Raw genomic sequence first — 24360 nt, forward strand, 5'->3', positions numbered from 1 at the left:
TGCCCTCCACTGAACCTGGTCCAGCACATCCACATCCTTTTTATACTGGGAGGGTGTCCAAAACTGGATGGAATACTCCACGTGTGGCTTAACCAGTGCCAGAGGAATAACAACTTCTGTAGATCTGCTGGAAATGCTTCTCCTAATGTAACTCAATATGCCATTAGCCTTCTTGGCTACAAGGGCACACTGTTGACTCATATTCAGCATCTCATTCACTATAATCCCCACGTCCTTTTCTGCTGTAATGCTACTTAGCCAGTTAGTCCCCAGCCTGTAACAATGGTTGGGATTCTTTCACCACAAGTGCAGGACTGTACACTTCTCCTTGTTGAATCGCATCAGATTTCGTTTGGCCCAATTCTCCAATTTTTCAGTGTCACTCCAGACCCTATCCCTGCCCTCCACTGTATCTACCTCTCCCCTTTAGCTTAGTGTCATCCACAAAATTTCTGAGGGTACAATCCACCCTCTTATCCAGGTCATCACTAAAGATGTTGGACCATACTGGCCCTAGAACCGATCCTTGGGCACTCCACTTGAAACCACCCACCAATCAGATATAGAGCCGTTGATCACCACCCATTGGGCCAGGTTTCTATCCATCTTACAGTCCATCTAGCCAAGCCACACTTCCTTAACTTATGGGCAAGAATGTTGTGGGATACTGTATCACAAGCTTTGCTAAAGTCAAGGTATTTCACATCCATTGACTTCCCCACATCCACAGAGCCAGTTACCTCCTCATAGAAGCTACTCAGATTGTTCAGACATGACTTGCCCTTGGTGAATCCATGTTGACTACTCTTGATCACTTCCCCCTGTTCCAAATGTTCCAAAATGGATTCCTTGAGGATCCCCGCCATGATTTTTTGCGGGGACTGAGGTAAGGATGACCGGTCTATAGTTCCCTGCATTGTCCTTCTTTCCTTTTTAAAGATGGACATTATAATTGCCTTTTTCCAGTCATCCAGGTCCTCTCTCTATCTCCACGAGTTTTCAAAGATAATAGCCAAAAACTCTTCAATGACATCTGCCAATTCCCTCAGTACCCTTGCATGCATTAAATCCAGAAACATGGATTTATGTGCATCTAGCTTTTCTAAATATGTCTTAACCTGTTCTGTCCCCACTGTGGACTACCCAGCTCCTTCCCATACTGCATGCCTAGTGCCATAATCTGAGAGCTGACCTTGTCTGTGAATACTGGGGCAAAAAAAGCATTGAGTACTTCAGCTTTTTTCCACATCATCTGTCCCCAGGTTATCTCCCTCATCCTGTAATGGCCCCACACCTTCCCTGATGATACTCTTATTTTTGATATACTTGTAGAAACCCTTCTTGTTGCCCTTCACATTCATTGCTAGCTGCAGTTCCAACTGCGCTTTCGCTTTCCTGCTTACTCCCTGGCATTCTTCAACAATATATTTATACTCCTCCTTAGGCATCTGTCCAAGTCTCCACTTATTCACATCCCCTTTGAGTTACAGCTCTCCCAGGATTTCCCTGTTAAGCCAAGCTAGTTGCCTATCATATTTGTTTTTCTTACGGTGCATCAGGATGGTTTGTTCCTGTGCCTTCGATAAGACTTCTTTAAAAACCAGTTCTCTTAAACTCCTTTCCCCTTCATATTGAATTCCCAGCGGTCCTGTCCATGAGTTCTCTGAGGGAGTCGAAGTCTGCTCTTCTGAAATCAAGGGCCTGTATTTTACTGCCCACCTTTCTTTCTTTTGTTGATATCCTAAAATCTGCCATCTCATGATCCCTGCAGCCCAGGTTGCCACCCACTTCTGTTTCACCCACTAATTCTTCCCTGTTTGTGAGCAGCTGGTCAAGCTGCACATGGCCCCTGGTTGGTTCCTTCAGGACTTGTACCAGGAGTTTATCCCCAACATTCTCCAAATCTTTCTGGATTGTCTCTGTGTTGCTGTATTAGTCTTCCAACAAATGTCTGGGTGATTAAAGTCTCCCAGGAGAACCAGGGCCTGTGATGTGGAAGCTTTTCTTAGTTGTCTGAAGAAATCCTCACCTACCTCACCTAGATGATCTGGTGGTCTATAGCAGACACTAACCACAACATCACCTGTTGCTTATAACTGCTCAGCCCAAAGACTCAACTGGCTTTTCTCCCACCATATACTGGAGCTCTGAGCAATCATACTGCTCCCTCACATAAATCGCAAGTACTCTCCTTTTCTCCCCTGCCTGTTCTTCCTGAACAGTTTATAGCCTTCCATGACAGTGCTCCAGTTATGCGAGTCATTTCACCAAGAGTCTTATTATTCCAGTCACTTCATACTACTTTGACTGTGCCAGGGCCTCTAATTCTTCTTGTTTGTTTCCCAGGCTTCTTGCATTTTTGACAAACACCTTAGATAGTTAGCTAATCGGACTACTTTTTCCTTTTGAACCAGAGGTCCTCCTTTGCTGTTCCTCCTTCCCCACTTACCTCAAGGCTTGTGTCACCATCCCCCAACAAACCTAATTTAAAGTCCTCCTCACTAGAGCTACGTCTACACGTGTGTGCTACATCGAAATAGCTTATTTCGATGTAGCGAAATCGAAATAAGCTATTTCGATGAATAGCGTCTACATGTCCTCCAGGGCTGGTGCCATCGATGTTCAATGTCGACGTTGGGCAGCACCACGTAGATGCAGGGGAGCATCTACACGCCAAAGCGGCCCACATCGAAATAAGGGTGCCAGGAACAGCTGCAGACAGGGTCACAGGGCGGACTAGCACTTCCCAGGCAACAGCTAGCTGCTCCCTTAAAGGGCCCCTCCCAGACACACTTGCACTAAACAGCACAAGATCCACAGAGCCAACAACTGATTGCAGACCCTGTGCATGCAGCATGGATCTCCAGCTGCAGCAGCAGCAGCCAGAAGCCCTGGGCTAAGGGCTGCTGCACACGGTGACCATAGAGCCCCGCAGGGGCTGGAGAGAGCGTCTCTCAACCCCTCAGCTGATGGCCACCATGGTGGACCCCACTATTTCGATGTTGCGGGATGCGGATCGTCTACACGTGCCCTACTTCGACGTTCAACCTTGAAGTAGGGCGCTATTCCCATCTCCTGTTGGCGATAGCGACTTCGACGTCTCACCGCCTTACGTCGAGTTCATCTTCGAAATAGCGCTCGCCACTTGTAGACATGGCGGGCGCTATTTCGAAGTTGGCACAGCTACTTCGAAGTAGCCGGCACGTGTAGACGCGGCTTAGGTGTGCAAGCCTCCCTGCAAACATGTTCTTCGTTCTCTTTGTTAGATGGATCCCATCTCTTCCTAGCAATCCTTGTTCCTGAAACAGAATCCCATGGTTGAAGAAACTAAATCCCTCTCTCTTACACCACCTGCGCAACCATGCATTTACTTCCATGATTCGACAATCTCAGTGCTTTAAGCATTTTTTAAACCTAATGTCAGAGACACAGTTATGTTCTTTCTTTAGTACTTTGTTGTTCTTCGCTGTTCTTCCATGCTCTTCTTCTTTTCTCTCTTTTTTATTTTAAACCAGCCGCATAAGTGAAGTAGGTACAAGAGAAGCGAAACTGATGAGAAGAGGGAAGGTCCCTCCTTTTCCTTCTTATTTTTTTAATAACTGAAATAAGTATGTTATAATAATAGAACTACATATACAACCAATAACTATCTGTAGATTGTTTTCTATCTAGAGATCTGAGCAGAGAGGAGAAACCCATGCTCTGTTTGCACCCAAGGGTGGTGATGAAGGAACTGAGGAGAGAATGAGGCTGCACGCACTATCCCTATTGGTGCAAATGGTGTGCGTTGGGTTAGTGCATGCGCAGCCCCACTCAGTGCTGCTTGGAAAAGTCTCCATGCTGTGGTGCTGGGCAAGCCCAACACCTACCGTGGAGTGCCAACAGGGACAGTACTCGAAGAAGAACAATCCCTTCCCGCTTTCTGAGGGAGGCTGGTACTCCTGCCACTCTCTCACCATTGGTTTATCAAACCAGGGGTTCAGCTGGAAGTAGTGAAGGAAAAAGTCAGACAGAATATCAGGAAACATTCCCTTGCAATTGTATGTGTTAGAGAGCTGAGTTATCTCCCAATGGGAAGGGTGGGAGAGCTCTCTCATGAGAAATTTCATATCAGACTGGACAATATGTGCACAAACGGGTCAATCTTGGACTGGCTAAGGACAGAGAACTATATTGGACCCAATGGCTGTTTCCCAGTTCTAGATTTAGCAAGAAGAGTAAAGAGGATATATCCAAGTCTGCATAGTCTCTATCCCTATGACCCCTTCCCGTTGGTCTCCATGTCCACTGCCCTGGTGACTATGACCCTGTGTCTCCCGTTCAGATGGCCATGTGCCTCCTGCTGCTCTCCTCACCTGATTATAGAGGGCACAGATATGGAGTGCCGTGTTTCCTGAGGCATTCTGTGAAGTCATGTCGGCTCCATAGAAGAGAAGATGCTCCAGGTGCTGCACATGGCCATAACGACATGCCTGCTCAGAAACAAACAATGAAACAGAAAAAAAAGAGAGAAAGGTGATTAGGAAGAACAAGAAGGTCTTTGACCTATTCACATAGGCTGTTTCTACACAGGCCACTTCCTTCGGGAGTGGCATGCTAAAACAGGGAGCGAAAGATGCCAATGAGGCGTGGATGCAAATTCCCTGCACCTCATTAGCATAACATCACGTGATTTGGAGTCCGGAAAACCTTTCTTCCAGACTCCAAAACACCGTGTAGAAGCGCGGCCCCCGGGGGTGCTTCCAGAAGGACGTGCTTCTTCCGGAGTAAAACCCATCTATGACAACTGTAAAATTGTTATCAACATCATGTTAGTTACAGGAGTCCATCTTCTAATGTAGTGCAGTTTGCTAAGTGAAGAAAAGCCCAAAGATACAGAAGGGGAAGGATGGCCACAGGAAGCCAGAATCTCTAGATTACTGAGCAACTGCTTCCTTCTAATCTTGGTTATATGGTGATCGCAGACTCCGAGTCAGAAGGGGCAGCTGCAAAGAGCTGCAATGAAGACCACAGCATGGAAGCATCTCTGTATTGACTAATCCAGTAAAAAGTTCTTTGTTTCTCATGCTAACAGTAAGTGAACTGACAAAGAAAAGCATTTACCTGGGAGTGCCTTAATCACAATTTAATTTAAGAACACAGCCACACGGACAGACAATTATAAAATATAAGGCTCTAATCTACATGGCTCCCATCATGACACTCTTCTAGACTCACCTGGTGGATTTCTTGCCAACCATTCTCATCTACACAGCCCACCTTGGCATAGTCATGAAGCAGAAGCTCACAGCAGTATGGGTCCCCTCCAACCATGGCACTGTGGTACAAAGGAGTTAATCCGCGGCTGTCCTTGTAATCTGGGGAGGCACCCAGGTCTAAGAGCATCTGCAGAAAGAGTGAAAAATTCACTGGGGAGTGCTCTGAGGCCTGAATATTACAAAGATAAAGCGCAAAACATACACGGGAAGGCAGGGGATGGATGTCTCCAGCCCTAGTAGAGTGCAAGGCTCACTCCATTTCAGAGCTCTTTGAGCCATTTTAGGATTAATTAACAACCGTGCAGTGTGTGTTCCATAGAAGTCTGAAGGCAAAGTCCTGACAGCAGAGAGGCCAGTTTCTATCCAGACCACACACAAAAGAGGGGAGAAGGGATGACTGGTGAGCAGAGCACTGTTAAGGAGAGGGCAGCATGCAGCGGGGGAGTTAGGGAAGTGGAAGGGAGACACGTACCCCAGATCTCCCCTTCCAGCCTATCTCCATCAGGGCAAGGTAGCCCTGCCAACACTTTGTGCCTTCCCAAGGACTCACCATCAGGGCAATGTGGTTTCGGCACCGGATGGCCTTATGAAGAGCTGTCATTCCCTCACGAGTCCTGAAATCCAGATGTGCTCCTCCATTCTTCAGCACTTTGATCACTTCAGCACTGTGCTCCAGCTGGGCTGCCATTGTCAGGGGGCATTCTGGAACACCCACCCACCCAGAAAAGAGAAAAGAAATGTCTGAGAAAAATCATTAAATGCCTCTCTCCTCTGACCCCTCTAGCTGCCCATAGGAGTCTCCTGGGCAGTTCTGTAAAAGTGCTTCACAGCTATCCTTTCACCGCAGTAGCATCTCCCTCAGGGAGCTTGCAAAGGCACTCTTTACCTCCTCTGCCAGCCAGCTGCAGCAGCTCTGTTCAAAGATCCCTTGACTGTAGGAGGCTGAACTAGAAGCTGACTTAGCATTATTTTCTGAACCCAAAACACCCACATTTTGGGTGGAGGGGAGGGGAGAGTTCAGGGCAGTGAGAGCGTGAAGCAGGAATAAAGGGGACAAGAAGGGATGGCAGTGAGAAGGTGAAGCAGGAATAAAGAGCAGTTACAGGGTTGTCTGGAATGTTGCAGGGTGGGGGACACCCACTGCAGCAAAAGGGACATAGGGAAGAAATAGATTCTTTCATCTGTGGTTGTAAGACACTTAACACAATGTGCATAGGGTTATTCAAGTTTTTCAGGATGAAGTGGAAACTAATGCATGGCTACAATCTCATCAAAAAGGCCAAATCCCAAATCAGGACATGGAATGTAGATTCCAAGCCCTCTTGTATTAATTTAAATAAATGATTCCCAAATTATGGGTTGGGACCCCATTTAATGAGGTTGCCGGGGCTGGTAATAGCCTTGGGGTGGCGGGGCCAGGAGAAAAGCCCAAGTCCCACTTCCCAGGGCTGTAGCCTAGGCACAGCTCAGGGTTATATGCCCCCTGCCAGTTTATAGCTTTGCCCTCCTTCTCCTCCCCCAATCTATCATGGTGAGCCTATGGCTTCAGCTCTGGCCCCTTTGGCACAAGGCAGGCTGAGGCTTTGGTCCCCCTTCCTGGGGGGGGTCATGTAGTAATTTTTGTAGTCAAAAGGGGCTGTGGAGCAATGAAGTTTGACAATCCCTGAATCAGATGAAATATATGGGCCCAAAGAGAAAAAGATAGTAGCAACTCTGTTACAGCCCAAGGTTCAAGATTTACCTCCTTTCCTTCAAAATACACATAGAGAAGACAGAATGGAAAGTTAACACCCATAACAATATCCACTGAAGACTGGTCAGCTCAGTTATCTTGCCAACTAATGAAAGCATTGTCATCCATGTATAAGTAAGCACTTCAAAAATAATCTGAAAAGCAGCCTCCAGTGCATTTGTGTCAGTCTCAAAGAACTTGAGCTAGCGGCTTTGAAGGACTCACTGATGCGCTTTGACAAGCTCAGCATGCCATACATTTGAGAGGCATCAAAGAAATCATTGCCAGGCTGCATGTCAAAAGCACCACAGAGGTGCACCATCAGTAAGGTGACGATCCATCCTGTTTTTACCAGGACAATCCCTTATTTAAGCTGTCTCACAGGGGTCCCAACTTTTTTAAGTGAATGGGCAAATTTTCCCCTATTTTGCAGGGCTCCTATTCCCTGGCACCTGGTGTCTCAGAGTAGCAGCCCCCACTGTCAGGGAGCTCCTGTGCAAGGTGGCTGCCCAGTTCCGCATCCACCCCACCCGGAGACTGCAGAATCCCTATTCTCAGCAGCTCCCTGCCAGGAGGTCACAGAACCCCCATCCTCCACCCCCACTTGTAGGGAGGCTGCAGAGCCTCCATTCCTGGTGCACCCCCCCGGGAGGCAGTGGAGCCCCCATCCCCAGTGCCTCACCATGGGGCAGTAACCCCCATCTCCGAGGAGCCCTGACATGGGACAGCAGCCTCCCATCCCTGGAGGCCAATGTCCTGTATTTGTCATAGGGCAATGTGTTCACCCTACTCATCAAACATTGTAGCTGCAGACGTTCCATGTCCTCAATATGGCCAACTGTGCGTGCATATGGGGTCAGACTTCAAAGTCCTCTGCCCAGCCATAGATGAGAACTGTGACAATGTTGTCAGCAGCAGCAACAATGGACTACCAAGAGCACCTGAATGACTGTGAATGAATGAATGGTCTTCCTTTATATTGTATCTTTGTGTGTTGCGTGTTGCTTTTTGGTATCAGCCTGAATGTTTTTGCCCAGTGTATAATAGTTCTGCTAAAGTTTTACTGTTTATTGGTGAACATATCTTCATAAAGAGAAACTTTGGAAAAATCATCACACTCAATGGATTAGCTTGCTCATAACCCACTTGGAATTATTCCTAATAAAATGATAAAATGTATAGTTGTGTGTATGCTTTTATTGAATCTTTGTGAAATGGATATGAACATTTGACAGACTTGTTCTTTTTCTATAAATTGAGTTCTGTAGTTTGTGAACACAAATTTCAGATTTTCAATTTTTGAGGGAGGTACCCTGATAATGGGCAGAAATCTTACATAAGAACATAAGAACATAAGAATGGCCATACTGGGTCAGACCAAAGGTCCATCAAGCCCAGCATCCCATCTGCCGATGGTGGCCAATGCCAGGTGCCCCAGAGAAGGAGAACAGAAGACAATGATCAAGTGATTTGTCTCCTGCCATCCATCTCCTGCCCTTGTTCTGAAGGCTAGGGCACCATACTTTATCCCTGGCTAATAGCCATTCATGGACCTAACCTGCAAAAATTTATCAAGCTCTTTTTTAAACCCTAATAGAGTCCTGGCCTTCACAGCCTCCTCCGGCAAGGAGTTCCACAGGTTGACTGTGCGCTGTGTGAAGAAGAATTTCCTTTTATTAGTTTTGAACCTACTACCCATCAATTTCATTTGGTGTCCCCTAGTTCTTGTATTATGGGAAAAGGTCAATAATTTTTCTACATTCACTTTCTCCACACCATTCATGATTTTATATACCTCTATCATATCGCCCCTCAATCGCCTTTTTTCCAAACTGAAAAGTCCCAGTCTCTCTAGCCTCTCCCCATATGGGACCCTTTCCAAGCCCCTAATCATCTTAGTCGCCCTTTTCTGAACCTTTTCTAATGCCAATATATCTTTTTTGAGGTGAGGAGACCACATCTGCACGCAGTACTCGAGATGTGGGCGTACCATAGTTTTATATAGGGGAAGTATGATATCTTTTGTCTTATTATCTATCCCTTTTTTAATAATTCCTAACATCCTATTTGCCTTACTAACTGCCGCTGCACACTGCGCGGATGTCTTCAGAGAACTATCCACTATAACTCCAAGATCCCTTTCCTGATCTGTCGTAGCTAAATTTGACCCCATCATGTAGTACGTGTAATTTGGGTTATTTTTTCCAACATGCATTACCTTACACTTACCCACATTAAATTTCATTTGCCATTTTGCTGCCCAATCACTCAGTTTGCTGAGATCTTTTTGTAGTTCTTCACAATCCCTTTTGCTTTTGACTGTCCTGAACAACTTGGTGTCATCTGCAAACTTTGCCACCTCACTGCTTACCTCATTTTCTAGATCATTGATGAACAAGTTGAACAGGATCGGTCCCAGGACTGAGCCCTGGGGAACACCACTAGTTACCCCCCTCCATTGTGAAAATTTACCATTTATTCCAAACCTTTGTTTTCTGTCTTTTAACCAATTCCCGATCCATGAAAGGACCTTTCCTCCTATCCCATGACCACCTAATTTACATAAAAGCCTTTGGTGTGGGACCGTGTCAAAGGCTTTCTGGAAATCTAGGTATATTATGTCCACTGGGTGCCCCTTGTCCGCATGTTTATTAACCCCTTCAAAGAATTCTAATAGATTAGACAGACACGACTTCCCTCTGCAGAAACCATGCTGACTTTTGCCCAACAATTCATGCTCTTCTATGTGCCTTGCAATTTTACTCTTTACTAGTGTTTCTACTAATTTGCCTGGTACTGATGTTAAACTTATCGGTCTATCTTGTATACAGTGCAGTAGATAATTATCATAAAGGCTTAAAAAAGTCTGTAAAAGTGTCTATGGAAGCTGTAAATCTAATATCCTTTTAAGATGTTTAGATATAAAAATACTAATAATTAAAATTGGCCCTGGTTCCCATGAGATACTTTAATCATCCAGACATTTGTTGGGAGACCAATACAGCAGCACACAGACAATCCAGGAGGGTTTTGGAGAACGTTGGCAATAACGTCTTGGTACCAGTGCTGGTAGAACCAACTGGGGCCATGCACAGCTTGACTTGCTATTCACAAACAGGGAAGAACAAGTTGGAGAAATAGAAGTAGGTGGAAACCTGGGCTGCAGCAACTATGAGATGGTAGATTTCAGGATCCTGATAAAAGGAAGAAAGGTGAGCAGTAAAATACAGACCCTTGATTTCAGAAGAGCAGACTTCGACTCCCTGAAAGAAGTGATGAGCAGGATCCCCTGGGAAATGAAGATGAAGGAGAAAAGAGCTCAGGAGAACTGGCAAGATTTTAAAGAAGTCTTACTGAAGGCACAGGAACAAACCATCCCACTGCATAGTAAGAAACAAAAATCTGGTAGGCAACCAGCTTGGCTTAATAGAAAAATCCTTGGTCAGCTTAAACTCAAAAAAGATGAATATAAGAACTGGAAATATAGACAATTGACTAAGGAGGAGTATAAACATATGGCTGGAGAATGTCAGGCAGCAATCAGGAAAGCAAAAGCACAATTGGAACTGCAACTGGCAAGGGACGTGAAGGGGAACAAGAAGGGTTTATACAGGCATATTAACTATAAGAGGGTTATCACTGAAGGTCTGGGGCCATTAACTGGATGAAAGAGGCAACCTAGCGACAGATGATGTAAGAAAAGCTGAAGTACTCAACGGTTTTTTTTGCTTCAGTCTTCACGGACAAGGTGAGCTCCCATACTAAGGTACTAGACAATGCAGTAACGGAAGGTGGAGGGCAGCCCTCAGTGGGGAAGGAACGGGTTAAAAGCTACTTAAAAACACTAGATGTGCACAAATCCATGGGTCTGGATTTAATGCACCCAAAGGAATTGGCAGAAGTCATTGCCGAGCCTTTGGCCATTATCTTTGAAGACTCTTGGAGATCGGAAGAGATTCCAGATTACTGCAAAAAGTAAATGTAGTGCCATCTTGAAAAAGGAAAAACGACAATCCAGGGAACTAGAGGCTAGTCATCCTTACCTCAGTCCCTGGGAAAATAATGGAGAGTTTTCTCCAGGACTCCATTTTGGAGCACTTGGAAGAGGGGAAGGTGACCAAGAGTAGTCAGCATGGATGAACCAAAGGCAAGTCACGCATGACCAAGCTGATTAGCTTCTATGACGAGGTAACAGGCTCTGTGGACATGGGGAAGTCGGTAGATGTGATATACCTTGACTTTAGCAAAGTTTTTGATACAGTCTCCCACAACATTCTTGCCCATAAATTAAGGAAGTATGGATTCAATACATGGACTATAAGATGGAAAGAAAGCTGCCTTGACGATCGGGCCCAATGGGTAGTGGTCAATGGCTGAATATCTGGACGGTGGTCGGTTTCAAGTGGAGTTCCCCGAAACTCAGTTCTGAGGCTGGAGTTCTTCAACATCTTTATTAATGACCTGGATGAGTGAATGGATTGCACCCTCAGCAAGTTTGCAGATGACATCAAGCTATCAGGAAAGGTGGATTGATTGGAGGGTGGAGATAGGATGCAGAGTGACCTTGATAAATTGGAGGACTGGACCAAAAGAAATCTGATGAGTTTCAACAAGGAGAAGTGTAGAGTCCGGCACTTGGCATGGAAGAATCTCAAGCAGTGTTATAGGCTGGGGACCGACTGGCTAAGCAGCAGTACAGCAGAAAGGGACCTACGGATTATGGTGGATGAAAGGCTGGATATGAGTAAACAGTGAGCCCTTGTAGCCAACAAGGCTAATGGCATATTTGGGTGCATTAGGAGGAGCATTTAGAGCAGTTGTTGTTCCCTTCTATTCAGCACTGGTGAGGCCACATCTGGAGTATTGCACCCACTTTCGGGCAACCCAGTATAGAGAGGATGTGGATGTGCAGGAGCATGTTCAGCAGAGGGCAATGAAAATGATTAAGGGGCTGGAGCTCGCGACCTATGAGGAGAGGCTGAGAGACTTGGGCTTATTTAGTTTGCAGAAGGGAAGACTGAGGTGTGATTTGATAACAGCCTTCAACTTCCTGAAGGGGAGCTCTAAAGAGGATGGAGAGAGACTGTTCACAGTTGTGAGAGATGTCAGAACAAGGAGCAATGGTCTGAAGTTATAGATGGAGAGGAGTAGGATGGATATTAGAAGAAACTACTTCACCAGGAGGGTGGTGAAGCACTGGAATGCATTGCCTAAAAAAGGTGGTGGAATCTCTATCCCTAGAGGTTTTTAAGTCCTGGCTTGACAAAGTCTTGGCTGGGATGATTTTGTTGGTGTTGATCCTGCCTGAAGCAGGAAGCTGGACTCGATGACCTCCTGAGGTCCCTTACAGCCCTAGCATTCTATGATTCAATGACTGTCAAATTCATGACATGCATGGATGTTTATTTTAAACACTCCCCCACAGCCAATACAAAATAACTCAGAGCAACTACATCGACTGACTCTGCTGAGCTTTTATGTTGCATAATTTTCTTTGAGGATTTGAGACACATCTAATGAACTTGATCATACAGAAGAGGACCTAGAACAGGGACACTACCATTGACTAGCAAGAGAAGAACTGCTACTCTTCGGCCACATATTATTTTGCTGAAGTTGAACATTTCCAGAAGTTAGTTCTCCTAGAAAATCTCCCTTCTCCAGCCAACTGGAATATATATATATTTCATTTGAAAAGTACAATAGACCCAAAATGAACCTTGCATAACCCTCTCTATGTAAAAGTTGTTCATATGTACATTATTCTCTAAGAAAAAGGGTTCCATATTTTATACTGGTTTTGATGCTGAAAATATTATCCATCAGTACTCTTTTCTTTCCATCAGTTTCAATAGGGGAGACTCATTGCTATTTTTTTTAAAACTCTGATTATGAAAATATGTTTTTGCTTGAAAACTAGTCTTCTTCAAAGTCCTTTTCCAGATCCAGTTCTTTTGGGATGCCCACAAGAAATCCGCTGACCAACAAAGGCAGATTGAACATCAGTTGGGGAGAGCAAACGTTTATTTATTTAAAACTTGCAAAGCATTTAGAACCATCAAGGTAAACATGCAGCCAACCAGAGGCCTCCATCCTGTTACCCCATCCCTTTTCCTATCTATCACACTCACTTTGTTCTTTTTTTTTAGATTGCATGTTCTTTAGAGACAGCCCCTACTCCTTCTTGTATAGCTATACAATACCCAAAACAACATCACCCCAATCGTAATGGGATACAGAGGGAGCTACCCCAGTGTCAATAAATCCTAATGATTGTATCAAGGTTATGCCAAAAATTATTTACCACCAAGATCAGGCTTTACTCATATAGCACAACACAAACACTTCAGAAAACATCAAAAAGGAATTGCTTCATAATCTCTCTCTCTTTCTCCTACTGGAAAGAACATGTTCAATTTTATTCATATCATCAGAAGAGGAATAAATCCATTTCTGCTTGAGTGTTAACTTTAGCATTGAGAAAATATGAAGCTGTTTTTCTTTTAATTTATAAGCCTAGATACACAAACCATAAGGCCAGAAGGGAGCTGGCCAGAGGGCTTCCCTGGATTAATTCAAGATGATAAATCAGCCTTGACTTGGGAGATAGGTTGCAACCGTACTAAGAAAAGGCAAGAGACTTCCTATAATAGTCCCGTAGCTTTTGTCATTGTCATAGCAAGAATCTGTCCCTGACATGCACAATCTATAAGCAACACGATATCAGTATGTTTGTAGTTGTAGCTGAAAACTCTAAAAGTACCACATCACTTATGACAACCAATGTAGCATACACCTCCAGCTGTGTGCAGGTGAATTGTTCAGTAATGCACCTAATGCACTGAAATGAATTCAATAAGATGGCATTAATTTGTAAGACAGAGGTTCCAAGTAACTAGATTAAAAGATCTTAAGAGACCATTTGGATCACATTGTCCAGTGTTTCTCAAATGGTGGATTCCAATTCCGTTTTAATGGGGTTCTAAGGGCTGGCACTAGATTTAATGGGACCTGAGGCTGCCTGAGCCCACTGCCTGCATCTGACGCCAAAGTCCAACGGCTTCAGCCCTGGGTGGTGCGATTTAGGCTTTGTCTCTAGCTCCCCCGCCACCCCAGGACAACAAAACTCAGGTTTTGGCTCCCTCCACTCAGGGCAGCAGGGCTGAGGTGAGCTCAACCATCAGCCCTCTCTCTTAGTGGTTATGTAGTAATTTTTGCTGAGAGAAGGGGGTCACAGTGCAATAAAGACTGAGAGCCTCTGATTCTAATCTGACCTCCTGCAGAACATAAACCACAGAATTTCACCAAGTGGTTCCTTTGTCAAGCCCATAATTTCTGGTTGAGCTGGTGTGTCATTTTTAGAAAAGCCATCCAACCTGGATTTAGACTCCAAATAACAGAGAGTCCACCATACCCTTAGGTAAAGTATTCTAATCATTAATGAACCAATTTGTGTTTTTCTTCTGAGTGTCCATGCCAGGTTCCTGCAGGCCTTAGACAGTTGGTGGGAGAAAAAGAGGAAACATACTGTGGCTGGAAAATAGTCTGAGCACAGCTGGCCAGCAGAAGCAGAGATGGACTTGCTGGATGAAGGGGCTGCCTTGCAGATTTCCACACTCTCCTGTTACAGAAATTACGTGTGTAGCAGGGCACCTACCCTTCACTATGCCACATTTACTTCTCCCCTTGCTGTAGCTGTCACTTACCCCCACGTCACACAAGACACACTGACAAATATTGCCCAGTCCTGGACAACAGCCTTTTGTAGTTTCAGTATGAATGAAATTTTTCAGTATGAATAAAATTGCCTTCACTCTTGCTCTCTCTGCACCATTCTGGCCACAGCCTAATGCATTTACCACTAGTTCACTTTTCTCCATCCTGACCTACAACAGAGAGTTGGATGTAACCTTTATTAATGGCACTATCTGAAACATGTTTAATATTACTCTTTAAAACCACCTCTTGTACAAGTCTTACAATCTAGTATTTGTTTAAATTTGTGATGTCTTCTAGTCTCTAATCTGGGTGCTCACTCGATAATGAGTGGGATGTCTTCATGTCACCCTCCTATTTGTGAGTCCATTGATAGCTGACCAGCCCAATTCTGAAACTACCGGTCTTATCACAGAAGGGGCAGGTTTTGGTAGCTGTTGGAGGGCATGGAGCAGTTTTTGATGCTCTTTTCTTCTTCTCCGTCTCTCATCTGTACTGCAGTACCACTCAAATTGTGCCACCCCTCATAGATTTACCACTCTCCACTGTGGACAGTCCCAGGTAAGGTTCTCCCAAGGGTCAACGCTGATGCTGCACTTTTTCATATGTGCCTTCATCATGTCCTTACAGCGCTTCCGTTGGCCCCTAATGCTTCTCCGTCCTTCTTCCAGCTCGGAAAACAGAATCTCTTCTGAGAGGTGCTGATCACACATCCAAACCATGTGACCAGTCCAACAAATTATTGATGAATGATAATGGCTTCAATACTAGTCATGTTTGACTTTTCCAGGATGCTAGTGTTCATGCACCTATCCTCCCAAGAGATATTTAGGGTTCTCCTGAGGCAGTGATGGTTATATTGTTCTAGTGCCATCAATAAGCTGAAGGGTCATGGCGATGAAGTTGCAGAACAGTGCTGGGGCAGTGACGCAACCTTGTTTGACTCCCTTTTTGTCCTCAAAGCGATGCATTGTTGCTCAGTGCTATGGTAGTCACACGCTCACGAAGCAGCTGCAAGATGCTAATGAACTTTTAGGGGCAGCCAATCTTTGAGAGAATGGTCCACAGGGTGCTATGATTGACTGAGTCGAATACTTTGGTCAGGTTGATGAAACTCTTCTAGAAGGCTTGGCTTTGTTTATGACATTCTTCTTACAGTTGCTGGGTGGTGAAGATCACGTCTGTTGTGCCTTGGAATGGCTGGAAGCCACACTGCGATTCTGGGAGAATTTCTTCTGAGGGTGGCAGGAGTTGGTTTGCAAGAATTCAAGCTAAGATTTTCCCCTGCTGTTGCCAGGAGGGAGATGCACGATAGTTTCCACAGTCTGACTTGTCGCCCTTCTTGAAAAGACTGACGATCAGCGTGTCTCTGAAAGCTTGTGGCATCTGCTCCCTGTCCCAGGTCTTGAGGATCAGGAGGTGGTGCTGTTTGTGGAGCTCTGGTCCATCTTCTTTGAAGACTTCACTGGGGATTCCATCTTGTCTAGTTGCCATGTTGCACTTCATTGCTTTGATGGCAGCTTGGACTTCTTTCAAGGTAGGAAGCATTGCAAGACCACCACAGTGGAGGGGTAATTCAAGAGCCCATTATAGTGCTTCTCCCTCCACAGAGAAGCAACGGCTTCATTGTCTTTCAAGAGCTGGGAACCCTCCTTTGATCTCAGGGGACTGATTCCGTGGTTTCTTGGTCCATAAACAGCTTTGGTAGCATTGAAGAAACCTCTTGTATCATGATGTCTGTGAGACGCTGGAGTTCTCATGCCTTCTCAGTCTACCACTGTTTTTTCAGAGCCCTTGTTTTACGTTGGACTTCTGCCACGGCATGAACTTCTTCTTTGCTGTGCAGTTGATGTCACTTTGCCAGGCCCCTAAAGGCTTTCCCTTTTGCCTCAATCAGGCGTTCAATTTCCACATCATTCTCATCAAACCAGTCCTGATGCTTCCTGGTCTGGTAGCCAACGGTTTCTCCACAAGCTCCAATGGTGGCATTTTTCAATTGGCACCAGTGTTCTTCCATATCTTCAGGGTGTACTGTTGGCAGAGTCCTTTGGAGTACTAACTGGAAACCACTTTGTCTGATGGGGTCCTTCAAGCCTTGTACACTGATCTTTCATTGGATCTGTTTCCTCTGACTTCTCCATTTGCTGACAACCCTAATTGCCATCAGGGATTGAATAAGGCAGTGATCAGTCCAGCAGTCATCAGTGGTAGTCACTGCATGTATGAGAAGGACATCACACTGACCCTGAGCACAGACAGTGACATAGTCTATGAGGTGCCAGTGCTTTGATCAAGGATGTTGCCATGCGATCTTAAATTTGTTTTACTGGCAGAAGAGGGTGGTTATGGTGACAAACTCGTGTTTCACACATTTTGCAAGGAGGAGCACTCCACTGGAGTTGCAGTTGCCAACCTCTTCTTTCCCAGTAGTTGTCTGCCAGAGGTTCTGACCCTGGCATTCAAAGCCACCAAGAGAATAATCTTGTCTTCTTTGGGGATGTCTTTCAACACTGTATCCAGCTGAGTGTAGAACTTCTCCTTCACATCATCTTCAGCATGTAAAGTTGGTGCATAAGCACTGATAGTTGCCTGTTGGTTTTTGGCAAACTGCAAGCAGAGAGTCAAGAGATGCTCATTGATGCCAACAGGGACTTCAGACAGGATCTTTGTAAGTTTGTTTTTGATGGCAAATCCTACTATGTGAATTCATTTGTCTTCCTTGGGGCTCCTTTCCAGAAAAGTTCCTTGTCTTGGCTACCCTTCTGGTCTACACAGTTCTGCCAGGGAAGCTATACCAATGTTGGATCATTGCAGCTCATGGGTGATAACTGGTGTGCATCTTTCAGATTGCCCACTATCTGGGTTGCCCATTAGGGTCCATATATTTCATGTTCCAAAGTTTATCATTCAATCTTTTAGTGCACAGAGGTGAACCCACTGGATGCAGTTATACAGTCAGGGGGTTGAGGTGGACCATGTTTAGGGCAACTTTTCTAGCCTCCTTCCCATGTGGAATGCTCAGTCATGGACGCAGCAGCTGAACCATGCTACCATGTGAGTCACCAAAACAGAATGACTGACACATACATCCACCACCTACTGGCTGGTCCATGACTAAAAGCTCCCAGATTTCACAATCCTGCTCCCATCATCATTTTCCAGTCGCTGTAGGGCTTAAGTCTAGGAAAGTAGTACACAGAGAAAGATGCTTGTGTGAGACGTCTTTTAATGTGGGGGGGACTGTTGCACTACAGCCACCACATAGTTCTTGATGGACAGAAGGCCCAGGTTCAATAGCATGAGATCCACAATGACTGGGAGTCTCCTGTCTGCTGCAGCCTTCATCCGCCTTTACAGCCAATGTAGCACTACGTTTGCTACCCTCCACCTGCTCTGCCATTCAGGACTTTTAGGATTGTTCTTTGTCTGGGTCCTCTCCCTTGACCTTGGTGCCATGGGTGACTCTCTTGTGAGTATAGGACTCCCTAGGGCATCACACTTGGGTTCATTGGAACATGCAAGCCCACTCACCATGACAAGGTGATGATCCAGAGAGTGTGATGTAATAGGATTTCATCAGGTATTTACACAGAGATGTAAATAAACTAGACATTTTGCATTAAATTTTAAAATAAAACTATTTCAAAGGCTTTTAATATGAAGAAAAATTCTTGTTTTTCATAACCTCTCCTGTAGGATTAATTGGACATTTTAAATGAGTTATATGATGTGAGGGTGACAAAAATTAGCCTTATAATCAGCCCCTATGACAGCTCATCTTAACAGTGTTGCTCCAACTCTATTTCCTTTCAATAGACTCTTGACTCAAGTGATGACATGAACTTCTTTCAAGCTGGATATCCTGCCATGAGGTAGAGGCTACAGCTTGCATATCACAACTTGTCAGCTGCTAGCTTGAACACCCTGCCTTGTGGACACAGGCTATCGCCACTTGCATGCTGCTAAATTTCCCAGAATTCCCCATGTGCACCCATCAAGGATATATGAGTGCTCCCACAAGTCACTGTTGCAGAATATATTGGCTTGCTGCAAGCTCTAAGAAGTTAAGAACCATGTGATATGCCCCAGAGGTCTTTGGACCTCACCTGAGTGAGTGCAACTTTGGTATGGACCCAACAGCTGGAGCATCATTTCACAGTGTGGCTGCTGTTACCCAGGCTAAGTTAACTTGAGCACAGGTAACAAGACTTTTCTCTGCAGTGAAGATGCAATCCAGGGTAAAGCAGTTAGTCCCAGCTCTGGAGAACTATTGCCTCTTCATTATACATTTACAGAGCCAAAGAACCCCCTGACTATCCCTAAGGCTTGTGGGACATCTTAAGATGACTCCACAAAAGCTGGAGGAGGGAAGATTATTAAGAAGTCTGTAGGTCTGAAACAAGAGTTAGGTTCAGGTGGAGGCTGAGAGAGAGAAACAGCAATACTCAACGTTGAAGCAAGAACTGAGAAAATTTAAAGGGGGCAAGGCTACAGCTGGGGCTATAAATACCTGTCAGGGGCATGAAGGTGGGATCCATGAAGAGGGTAGCAATACAGGAGAACAGCTAACTGCTGTGGTGGAGCCCTTGGGCTCATTCATCATCATCAATAACTATGGGCTCAGTGCAGTTGGTGTCTGATGCCTCCCTCACTATTTCCTTCCATCTTTCCCTGTCCAATGTGTAGTGGCTTAGTTTCTGCAGACTAGTTCTGCACCAATCCACTATATCATCTGCCCATTCTCTGTGGGGTCTGCCTCTCCTATTCAAACCATCCATTATGTCGAATACCAGGGTCTTGATTTTTTTGTTTATCATTCATTCTGTTGTACAACCTTCTGCAGTAGGTTCTCTTTTGGCTGTATCTTCCTATATATTTCGTCATTGGTTACCTTCTGCATCCATCGTATTCTCAGGATCTTTCTATAACAACTCGTCTCAATGCCCATATCCTTCTCTTTGAATCTTTCATTATCACCCATCTCACATCCATACAACATGTTGCTGAATACACACATTTTCAAGATGCTCATCTTCCTGCCTAAGTTAATCGCTTTGCTTTTCCAGATCTTATCCAGCACCTTCAAACTTGTTCTTGCTTTCACTATTCTAGTATGGCAATGTGGGTTTGGAAGCTGGCAAGAAGCCATTCCAGGTGACAGAATCCAGGACAGTTCCTAAGAATTCCACCCTCTGATTTGGAGCAAACACAAGGCCTTCTCCAGATTGAGATTTGGGCCTAGAGACAGGAAAAAAGCCAAGTGCTGCCTGAAGAGCCAGATGGATCCATTAGAGATATGATGCTTTTGGAAACTAGTCATCAAAGTACAGCTCTATGGGGATTCCTTGTCACCTGGAGTGTGCAGAACCTAGTGCCACGCAGGAACTAGTGCTTGTAGTGATTGTTGCCCAGAAAGAATCCTGGGTATATTTATTATCTGGATCTTATTGAGATGTAGAAATGCACATCTTTGAAGATGAGCCAAACCAATCTGGCAGATTTAAAGAAGGAATAATAAAGGCTAAAAGTCACCACATGAAATATTAAACCTTTTGACATACCCGTTCAGTATAGAGAGCTGTTCTGGTACATCTTCTTTTATATCTCCAACACTGACATCATTAGATGAGATTACCAGATTATCCACTGTTGAAAACATTTAAAAATTTTTGTTGTTGACCCCGGTTGCCAAAGATCCAGTTTGTCAGTAAAGGCATTAATTTTGTAATTAAGTTGAATTTGAGAAAGTTTATTTTCCTTGCAGTGACTCATTCAATGAACTTAAACACTCGGAAGTATCTGCTAGATGAGAGTGTTACCACTATTGATGTCATTTAACTGCTTCTACAGAGTAGAGTCCTCTTCAATCAGAAACAACTGTACCCCGTCTTTCAATTCAAGTAGATGGGTTGGAATGCTTCCCTGCAGCAGCCAGCAAGCCCTTGCAGTAAAAACCACTGACTCTCTCATCCCATTTCTTCTGACAGCCAGAGCTTCCCTGTGGATCATGATGAGGGTACACTGAGCTTCAGAGGCCACTTTAATTCTGCCAGCAAGCCAAGTCTTTGTACCAGATGTAGCTTTTGCAACACTTGGGTGAATACCTACATGAGGTTCCTGTGTTTCCCATTATAAAGGTTGGAAGGAGTTTAAATATTTCCTCTCCCTAAGTATATGTTGGCACTTCCTTGCAGCATAGAAAGTCTTTTTTTACCATGTTTTCCGAAATGTAGTGAAGACAGGACAGTAACTGCTCCTGAAACAATGGCAGATTCATCAATCTGTAAAGGAAAGAACTTGCTCTTTTTAATGCTTTGTACTACTTGATCTTGTATGTCATTGGACATACACTCAATACAATGACTCACTGTATCATGTAATATTGGAATACAGCTCAGGTGAGTGGTAGCATCTCTGCAATCAATAATCTCATATTTGTTTAGCTGTGGACAGAATAGCCGCGTCTACACGTGCACGCTACTTCGAAGTAGCGGCACTAACTTCGAAATAGCGCCCATCGCAGCTACACGCGTTGGGCGCTATTTTGAAGTTAACTTCGACGTTAGGCGGCGAGACGTCGAAGTCGCTAACCTCATGAGGGGATAGGAATAGCGCCCTACTTCGACGTTCAACATCAAAGTAGGGACCGCGTAGTCATTGCGCGTCCTGCAACGTCGAAATTGCCGGGTCCTCCATGGCGGCCATCACCTGGGGAGTTGAGAGACGCTCTCTCCAGCCCCTCAGCTCACTGGTGGCCGCATGGAGCAGCCCCTTAAAGGTCCCCTCCCGCTCCCTTCCTGTGCAGGAAGCTGAGGGATCATGAAGGCAGCAGCCTGCACACGCTGCCAGCCTGCACCTACCTCAGCCCCCCCACCCAGCTGCGATGGCTGCCCGGCAGCCCCCCCAGGGGACCCCCCCAAGGGGAGCCAGGGCTCACAGCCCAGCCAGAAGGGCAGCCAGGCTGGGAAGCAGCAGGGGGGCCCCTCCTGGACGGAGGCCGAGCTGCGGGACCTGCTGGGGCTCTGGAGCGAGGAGGAGGTGCTCCAGGTAATGGGGAGCAAGAGGCAGAACGCGGATGCGTTCGCTCAGCTGGCCGACAGCCTGGCTGCCCGGGGTCACCCTGCCCGCACTCCTGACCACGTCAGGAGTAAGGTGAAGGAGCTGCGGCAGGGTTACTCCCGGGCCCGGGATGCGGCCAGCTGATCTGGGGCCGCCCCCGTCACTTGCCCCTTTTACAGGGAGCTCAGGGACATCGTGGGCCCCCGGCACACCTCCTCCCCGCCGGCCACCCTTGACACCTTGGCCGACGAGCCCCAGCAGGCCCTGCAGCCGGAGTCCGCCCTGGAGGCAAGCCCCGCACCCCGGGGGCCCCCCGCGGAGGCCACCCCCGGGACATTGCGGCAGGAGGAGGAGGAGGAGAAGGAGGGGGGCTCCTCCTCTGCAGAATGCGGGCTGCAGATCCTCCTCCTGCCATCCCGGAGCAGCAGCAGGGCCTCCGCCCCCCGGGGATCTCTGGACCGTGGGAGCGGACCAACAGGTAGGTACCCCCCTCTGGTGGACACCCCTGGGCTTGAGGGGCGGGGGTAATAGATATGTGTCCAGGGCCCCCCACATGCTCACATGGCCATGGCCCCAAGGACACCAGGGCCATGACCCTCACAGCACTGCATCAGCCCCTGCCCCCCCCCCACCCCGCATGACAGTGCCATGCCCCATCCCCGGGCCAGGGGGGAGCGGAACCTCGAGGGGCCCCCGGGAGGAGGGGGTGGGACACCCCGCAGCAGCAGCATGTGATGGAGTGGGGGGAGTGCAAAAGGGAGACTCAGGCTACATATGAGCAACAAGAGCCGAATAGCTCCCAGGGGCAAAGGAGGATCCTGGGGCTACAGCTGGCAGGTGACACCTCTGCCCTGAACAAAGAGGAGGGAGGAGCCAAGCTGGCTTGGAATTGGGGGGCGAGGGCGGGGGCCACATGTAGAGGCTAGGGGAAGGGAGAGCTGGAAGGCAGCCAGCCTGAGGAGGGGGAAAGCTGCATCCCAGAGGGGCACCCCTTGGGGTCTTCTCCCTACGACGGGTTGGAAGGATTATCTCTTCCGACAGCTGGTGCTGTCACTCCTGGGAGAAACTGGGCATCTGTGGCCTAAGAAACCTCTCCTGCTGTCAGACCCTGCGGGGTGAAGTGAGAGTCGCTCCCACCAGGGGACGGGGTGCAGAGCAGGGGGACCCCTGAACCCCATCCATCACAGCAGCATCTCCCGGGGACGGGGATGGGGAACCTGCAGCACAGGGCTGGGGGGACAAAGGCCACGGCTCGGGGCCCATACTAATGCCTGTCTCCATTCTTCTTCCCCCCCTCCTCTCCTGTGTCCTGCACCTGCCCCATCAGAAGGACCGGAAGAGAGCGCTGGCGAGGCCTCAGTCATCACATTGCTCCAGGCCAGCCCCTCGGCCGAGGACCGACTGGCCCCGCGGAGGGCTAGACGGCGGACCCTGCGCTACCACCCGCCGACGGCGACGGACCCCCAGCTGCTGGCCATCCACCGTCGGCAGCTGGAGGTCGCGGAGCAGCACCTGCAGTTGCAGGAGCGGGCACTGGCCTGGCGCCTGGAGGCATGGGGGGCCTACATGGACACTTTTAACCGCTTGGTGGACTACTTGGCCCCCCATGCCACGCCGGCCGCCGCATCGCCCGCCCTGCCTGCTCCACCAGCCCCACCACCAGCTGCTCCGCCCATCGCCGTCCCGTCTGCCGTCGCCCCGCCACCCACCGCCGAGGGCCGGAGCGCTGAGGGACCCCTGGAGCCACCTGAGCCTTGCTGGGCGTCCTACCTTCCAGTCCGGCCCGCCCCCACCCAGCCCCGGACAGGGCTGCGACCGCGGTGGGGCTCCCGGCCGCCAACGCCCAGTGCCGGGCTATAGAGGGAAGGGGCCTGGGACGTGGCCCCCCCCCTTGTATATAGTTTACAGTTATTATTTGTTGCCCCCCGTTTGCCCCGTCCCCCCCATGTAAATAGTTCTCCCCTTTATCCTCCCTGGTTTTCTTTTTATTATTGAGGACACTGGTTTCTTTGTATTGTTTTATTTTTGTACATATTAGTTTTTTTCAACATGTTTGTACATAGTTTGTTTTTGGTTCAAATATTTACAGTTAAAAAAAAAGGTTCTGAAACAAAAAGACGTTTAAGTTCAGCCACCAGTGCGTGCTGTCATTTGTCCAGGAAAAATGGGAGGCGGGTGCGGTGGGGTGCTCCTTGGTGTAGGCGTTGGGGCAGGAGTGTGGTGGAGGAAGGGACGGGCAGTAGGGGGCCTGGGCAGAGTTCACCCCACGGCCTCTTCATCAAAGTGGGCCCGCAGGGCCTCCCGGACCCAGGTCCCCTCGGGGTCCACCTGCCGACTGGGGGCAGCAGGTGGCTGGATGTCTGCCCTGCCGGCCTCCGCAGCCCAGCCCTGGAAAAAGGTGTCCCCCTTGCTCTCCACCAAATTGTGCAGGGTGCAGCAGGCACCCACAATCTGGGGGATGTTGTTGGGGCCCGCATCCAGGCGGGTCAGGAGACATCTCCAGCGTCCCTTCAGGCGGCCAAATGAGCGCTCCACCACCTGGCGCGCATGGTTCAGGCGCTCATTGAAGTGCTCCTGGCTAGCGGAGAGATGGCC

The 24360-nt window shown here is 47.3% G+C and overlaps 1 protein-coding gene across 6 annotated transcripts in view; it reads right to left on the reverse strand.

Moving 5' to 3' along the window:
- Positions 1-24360, reverse strand: part of SHANK3 (SH3 and multiple ankyrin repeat domains 3) — an 857838-nt gene that overhangs the window by 559928 nt on the left and 273550 nt on the right. For all 6 annotated transcript variants that reach the window (XR_012642513.1, XR_012642514.1, XM_074976815.1 and 3 more), the window contains exons 7-9: positions 5809-5960; positions 5218-5385; positions 4356-4472 (exon numbers count right to left, since the gene is read on the reverse strand). Coding sequence is in view for 4 of the 6 variants with exons in the window: in XM_074976815.1 (XP_074832916.1) it covers positions 4356-4472; positions 5218-5385; positions 5809-5960 (437 nt within the window). In the remaining 2 variants the exon portion in view is untranslated. The remainder of the gene's footprint in view (positions 1-4355; positions 4473-5217; positions 5386-5808; positions 5961-24360) is intronic.

This window comes from Carettochelys insculpta, chromosome 1 (assembly GCF_033958435.1).
Source record: "Carettochelys insculpta isolate YL-2023 chromosome 1, ASM3395843v1, whole genome shotgun sequence".
Taxonomy (NCBI): Eukaryota; Metazoa; Chordata; order Testudines; family Carettochelyidae; genus Carettochelys; species Carettochelys insculpta.